A 7006-nucleotide genomic window follows, 5' to 3' on the forward strand; every position below is an offset into this window, starting at 1 on the left:
GAGATGTGATGTCATCCTCCAGTGGGGTTCTCTGTCCCCGCATGTGGCAGGCAAAGGAAATGCAGGCAGGACGAGGGAACGTTCCGCATAGAGTTGCCAGCCTCCAGGTGGGGCCTGGGGATCTCCCGCTTTTACAACTGATCCCCAGCTGAAAGAGATCAGCTCCCCTGGAGAAAATGGCTGCTTTGAAGGGTGGACTCTATGGCATTGTACTATGCTGAGGCCCCTCCCCTCCCCAAACCACACCCTCTCCTGGCTCCACCCCCAAAGTCTCCAGGTATTTTCCAACCCAGACTTGGCAACCCTAGTTCCTCAGGTGCCCAACCCGTCACCTGCTGATCACCCCTGATGTCTCTCGAGGGGAGAGGGAGGGAGGAGACACAGGAACGCTCCTCTCAGGGACAACCCCCAAGGCTGCTCTGGTGTTCCATGCCAGCCTCAAGAGTCCCTCCCGCGTCCTCTGATACGAGACAGCCTGACTTCACAAGCTGCGGCCGAGGCCGCAGGTGTCGCTTGGCCCATCCGGAATGGAAACAGATCAAGATGGCTGGCCGTGTTCGTCTGTCTGCAGGAGCAGAGAAGAGCCAGTGTCCAGGAGCACCTTCCAGACTCACCCCCTTGGTGGTGGGGGAGGAGCTTTCAGATCTTCAGATATCTGGAGAGGTGAGCCCGTGACTCCAGAAAGCTCCTCCCCTGCCACAAATCTGGTGAGTCTTGAAGGTGCTCCTGGACTCTGGCTCTTTTCCACCACAGCAACAGTTTAAGCAATTTTTCTTAATGATGAAGGAGAACAGGGAGCAGGGGAAAGGAAAGAGGGAGCGAGCGTCTTGAGGTGAACTCAGGAGGGCTGAGAGAATCAGGGCGTGAGCCAGGAGAAGACTACATATAAGCACAAAGGGTTGGATCCCGCACAAACGTTTGGCTCCCTCAAGCGCAGAAGTCAGAAAAAGACCACCGAAGCCACTTGCGCTTAGTCAGACTTATTGCACCCCTCATTTGCAGCTTCCACTTGCACAGAGGGACTGCACAGCGCCTGTCTTCCCGCTCGCCAGTGGACCCAGCCCGTGCCTTGAAGTGAGAGACCAGGAAGGACTCGCAGGGCCTGAACGGGGGCCACTCTCTGAAATCAGACTGCAGCGGGTCTCCTCCCGCCAACTGCGTATTACAGGGGATGGCCCAGGTGGCAAGACAGTGGGACCAGCAGTGGGAATTGTCTGAGTGATTTCTGAAGCAGGGGGGGCGTCTCAGCATCTGAAATGAACAGCCGTGTTGACGTTGGCATCTGACTTATGCAAGTGGCTGGGATTTCACCGCATGCCGCTTTGCAAATCATGTGCCACGTGGAAGGATTGTAGAAATACATGCAGTCAGGGGTCATTTCGTAGAAAAAGAGGTGCAGGAGCTCATTAGCATGACTCAGTAGCAGGGGTCATTTCCTGCTGGAGCGCACAGGAGTGGAGCTCCGGCAGTAAAGAGCCCAGGGGGCGGGCACAGCCATCAAGCCCCGCCCCCTGCTCCCAGCAGCCCTCAGTCAGAGCAAGAAGCAGCCAGGTAAGTTGCAGAGCCCCCCCCCTTCAGGTACAAGCTCTCCCTCCTCTGCGAGGACAAATCTGCACGTCCCCCGTCCCCCCCAATAGCTAGCAAACCAAAACAGTCCAGTGGAGCCTGAGCGGTGGGCGTTGCCTTCTGACACACTTCCGGTGATGTCAGGGGGTGTGGCCTATGCAAATAGGTTATGCTAATGAGTTGTGCTAATGAGCTCCTGCACCCCTTTTTCTACGAAATGACCCCCAGCTCATTAGCATAACTTATTTGCATATGCCACACCCCCTGACATCACCGGAAGCGTGTCAGAAGGCAACGCCCACCGCTCAGGCTCTACTGGACTGTTTTGGATTCCTAGCTATTGGAGGGGGGGGAGATATGTGCAGATCAGTCCTCGCAGAGGAGGGAGAGCTTGTACCTGAATAAAACTTGGTCTTAAAGGTGCCACTGGACTCTTTTGGGTTGGGGGGGGGCTCTGCAGTATACCTGGCTGCTTCTTGCTCTGACTGAGGGCTGCTGGGAGCAGGGGGTGGGGCTTGTTGCATGTGCCCGCCCCCTGGGCTCTTTACTGCCGGAGCTCCGCTCCTGTGCGCTCCTGCAGGAAATGACCCCTGCATGCAGTGTTTCCCCAAAACTCATTATTCTTATTTCTCAAATGTGACAGACTGCCTCCCAGCCAACTGCTCCAAAGAGTTAACAAGAAAATCAGTATCAAAGAAATGTATCGTAGGTCACGACACAGGAAGTACACTTACTTTCTCAATGAGATCCAAGCACTCCCCATTATCTGTCCAGTTGATGTCTTCCCATATCAGTCCCTCTCTGAAACGAGAAATGCATTTTATCGGTGGTGGTGGTGGTGGAGGAAAAGTGACACCAAGTTGCAACCGACGTCTGCCGACCCTTCATCGGGATTTCAAGGCACGAAGTGGAGGTGGTCTGCCCTGGCCTGCCTCGGCATAGTGACCTTGGACTTCCTCGGTGGTCTCCCATCAAGTACTAACCAGGGTCGACCCTGCAAAGCTTCTGAGATTTAGGTAGCCAGGCCCGTCCAGGTCATACATTTTATTACAATTATCAAATACAAAAGAGTAACACTCCAGGAGTACCTTAAAGACTAACAACAGACAAACACAGCCGCCCACCTTGATGTTTATTTATTATTTATTTATTTCATTTCATTTACACCCCGCCCTCCCCACACGCAGGCTCAGGGCGGCTTGCATAGGCACAAAGTGCAGTAGAGGTAAAACAGGTTAAAAACAATTAAGACTAAAATTCACATCAAACAGGATACATGAAAGACTGTAAATACACAGTCCCCCATTGCATATCAGGAAGGGATCAAAGAGGGGGGACGCCATGGGCTATAGGGCTGCCAAATCCCCGCGGGGGGTGGAAATCCCCCCGCCCCAGAGGCCCGTTCCCAGACGCCGGGGAATCGGGCCCCGGGGGGAACCCCGCCCCAGCGTGCCCGGCGTAATGACGTCACTTTCCTGTGATGCGCATGCGGCGCGCTCTCTCTCCGGGAACCGCGCAGGAGTCCCCCGCCAGAGAGGTGAGTACCATTTGGCAACCCTAATGGGCCATGATGTTCCAGATGCCCAATCGGCCCAACCCGGCGATACTGCTCTGCAGTTGCACGGTGGTGGTGGTGGTAGTGGCGGCGGCGGCTCCCACTCAAAAGCCTGGCGGAAGAGCTCCGTCTTGCAGGCCCTGCGGAACTGTAAAAGGTCCCGCAGGGCCCTGATCTCTTCCGGGAGCTCATTCCACCAGGTAGGAGCCACCACCGAAAAGGACCTGGCCCTCGTGGTAGCAAGCCTGGCCTCTTTAGGGCCCGGGGTCACCAGGCGGTGTTGCGACCCCGACCGAAGTGCTCTTTTGGGGCCTGTGTGCACTTGACCTATATCTACAGCTTGATCTGTATTCTTCAGATACCTGAAGAAGTGAGCTGTGACTCACAAGAGCTCCTCCCCTACCACAAATCGTGTTAGTCTGGAAGGTGCTCCTGGACTCTTCCTATTTTCTGCTGCTACAGATTAATTAATGCAACTAGCCATCTTGATCTGTCACTAAATGCAAAGGATCGGATCTGGCACACTGGGAGCAAAGCTTTGTTCATGGACTGGGGCTTTCTCACCTTCACCTCCCTCCTGCAAACCTCCGTGCCCCCCCCCCCGGCTATTCCAGACTGGCACTCCCAGAAAACCCGTGGCGAGAGTGTGGGATGAGCCCCAGGGGCTGCAGGCGGAACTGGTAGGAAGAACACCAACGTGCTCAGACTGCACAAGGGCACCTTCTGATCCAATCCAGAGATTTTAAATTCTACCCATCAGGAAAGGCTTCAGATAGTGTTGAACTGAGGCTTATGGTGGGCAAAGATGCATTGCAGGAACCTCCAAATAAAAAGCAAATGGGACGGTTGCATTTATTTAATCTTTGGGGGGGGATTGCAGCTCTTACTTGCTGTATTCCAATTGTTCTAACGAAAATATGTGCTTGTTGAAGTACTCCTGCAGCTTTTCATTTGCATAGTTAATGTTGAACTGCTCAAAGCGATTGACCTACAAAAGACAAGAGAGGTTCCAGTAATAAACACGAGGTCCAGCGTGAGACTGACAATCCTCGTGGAGTGAGTGATGTGGAAGAACAACCCCAGAAGAGAAAAGCCACATCTACAAACAAAATGTTTGGAACGTACCTCAAAATTCTCAAATCCAAAGATGTCCAAAATCCCAATGGACTTGAAGTCGTCTTTGCCTTTTATTCTGCTGTTGATTTTTTTAATGACCCAAGCAAAGCACTGGGCGTAAAGTGCCATGGCCAGCGAATCTCTGCTGTCTACTGCCTGGCGAGAGGTCATACAAGAGAGTTAGTTTTCACCGGGAGACCAAATGTTGAAACAATGCTCTTTCCTGCCACACACCCCTCAGGGCAGGGCACGGAGAATCCCCCAATCCCACGGGCCCCTTCCGCCAGCAGTGGCGACTCCTCTTCCTCTTGGACCAGGGGAAAGGTTCCACGTACAAGAGGAAAGCACGACCTAAACCGTCGGGCAGGATCCAACCCGTCCCATGTCCTACATGCACACAGTGATTTACTTCCTCCTTCAAAAACATAGAACCCCCTTCTCCTCCAGAACAGCAAATAAAATAGGTTAGGAAACATTTTCCCACCCGTCTTTTATTTTGCGCACCAGAGGAAAGGCTTAAACGTGAACTCGGAAGCACCTTGCTCTACTACACCCCCAGGCTAAGATCTAGATACAGGCGAAATGGAAGGTTAACGGGAACCAGGGGAAAACTCAAAGAAGGGAGGGCTGATACGTCAGCGGTTGCCTGGGAAGCCCCCGTAAGGAAGCATCTTGGGCTCATGAATGGGGGAGGGCCCTCCTCCTCTCCTAGGACAACATGGCAGCCTCTCTCCCAAAGGCCAGACCACTGACGCCGGGACCCCTCTGCATCCTGTTGCTCTTTCCCCCACCTCCTGCCCCACCTCCAGGCCTCACACATCAGGGAAGGTGCTGCGCAGGGCTCCACAAGCGACTTCCCAGTGCAGGGACTGAGCCTGCCTCCCCTTCGCGTGTCTTTCTCCCACTCCGGTCCCCAGTGCCTCATTGCCCCCCAAATGAGCATCGCCTTGGGTCTGAAGTTGTTTCTCTGAGTTTCTACTTTGGTCTGCTTCACTAAAACACGGGCAAAGCACTCATCAGCGTGATTGGCTACACCAGGGAAGGAGGAGCCCTCCTCCCTCTGCAGTTGCCTCTGCCAAGGAGAAGGGTAAATGGGCAGAAGAGGCAGAGATGCACTGGGTGGTCCTTTTGACATTCCTATTCTCAGGGGTCATTTCCCGCGGGAGCGCACAGGGGCGGAGCTCCGGCAGTAAGGAGCCCAGGGGGTGGGCACATGCAACAAGCCCTGCCCCCTGCTCCCAGCAGCCCTCAGTCAGAGCAAGAAGCAGACAGGTAAGTTGCAGAGCCTCCTGCCCCCAGCCCGCCTTCAGGTACAAGCTCTCCCTCCTCTGTGACGGTGGATCTGCACATTTCCCCCCCCCCCATCAATAGCTAGCAATCCAAAAGAGTCCAGTAGAGCCTGAGCGGTGGGTGTTGCCTTCTGACACACTTCCGGTGATGTCAGGGGGTGTGGCACATGCAAATAGGTTATGGTAATGAGTTATGCTAATGAGCTCCGGCACCTCTTTTTCTACGAAATGACCCCTGCCTATTCTTAATATGATCTCAACAACCTACTGCACTGAGATAACAACAAAACTTTACTATGCTTCTGCTCTCCATTGCCCTCTCGCACGGCTCTCGCTCCCTCATCTCCCCCTGAAAGGCCTCTCTCACCCCTCCGGCCATCTCTCTTTCGCTCAGAACGCTCAGCCAGGGCTGCCCCCCCCCCCCCCCTCCCCCCCAGGGGGAGGGCTGCCCCCCCCCCCCCGCTGCCTGCCAGGGGTTGTCCCTGGAGAAAGAGAGCCGGGCCTCTTTCTCCACCGCTGCACCGCAGGGGGCTTCTGACTGGCTGTCCAGATTTTTTTAAAGTGGCTCCGGCAGTCGCTGCTGCCACAGCCCAAGAATCTTCAGGACGTGACTGAAGGGAAGATGGATCCATGCAAGAAAATGTTTTAAACAATATGTTCGTTTTAGAAGGCATTCTGTTAAAGAGAGCTTCTGCCTGAAATCTCAAAGAGCCACTATCAGAGTTATGCGTGACCTGACTCCCTGGCACTCTGTAACTGGCTCCACCTCCCATGGTGGCCATTTTGCGGTTAACTCCCTCTTCTGAGGCAGCCATTTTGTGGTTAACTCCCTCTTCTGAGGCACTCTGTAACTGGCTCCACCTCCCATGGTGGCCATTTTGCGGTTAACGCCCTCTTCTGAGGCAGCCATTTTGTGGTTAACTCCCTCTTCTGAGGCAGCCATTTTGTGATTAACTCCCTCTTCTGAGGCAGCCATTTTGTGGTTAACTCCCTCTTCTAAGGCAGCCATTTTGTGTCTCCCGAAAAAGCGAGCAGTGAGTCACGAGAGCTTTTCCTCTGCCACAAATTTGGTTCATCTTGAAGGTGCTCCTGGACTCTTGATCTTTTCTACTCCTACAGACAGACTAACATGGCCACCCATCTTGACCCCTCTCCTGAGGCAGCCATTTTAGGGTTGCCCCCCCCACTTTGTCTGAATTCCAAATATGCCCATAGGCTCAAAAAGGCTGGGGATCCCAATACTAAATATTCATGCTGAAACTAGGAGTTATGACTTCCATTCCCCAATGGAGCCCATCAGATGGAAGAGTGTCACCTTGTCTTTGTCATGCTGGGCCTTCTAATCTCTAGAGGACAAGAGACTGCAACACATTGGAGGCAAAGGTCAGTCAGCCCACAAATGCCAACGAACTGACTTAAGAGGTTCTTTTTAGAAATAATAATAAAATATAACACATATAATTATCCACACACAGAGCAG

The 7006-nt window shown here is 53.6% G+C and overlaps 1 protein-coding gene across 1 annotated transcript in view; it reads right to left on the reverse strand.

The window, feature by feature from the left end:
* MYO10 (myosin X) overlaps positions 1-7006 on the reverse strand; it is a 179969-nt gene that overhangs the window by 85450 nt on the left and 87513 nt on the right. The window contains 3 exon segments of the mRNA XM_015409567.1: positions 2301-2367; positions 4009-4109; positions 4247-4429. Of these exon segments, the coding sequence (XP_015265053.1) occupies positions 2301-2367; positions 4009-4109; positions 4247-4429 (351 nt within the window).

The sequence above is a fragment of the Gekko japonicus genome, unplaced genomic scaffold (assembly GCF_001447785.1).
Source record: "Gekko japonicus isolate JY-2015 unplaced genomic scaffold, Gekko_japonicus_V1.1 scaffold1501, whole genome shotgun sequence".
In the NCBI taxonomy this organism is placed as follows: Eukaryota; Metazoa; Chordata; class Lepidosauria; order Squamata; family Gekkonidae; genus Gekko; species Gekko japonicus.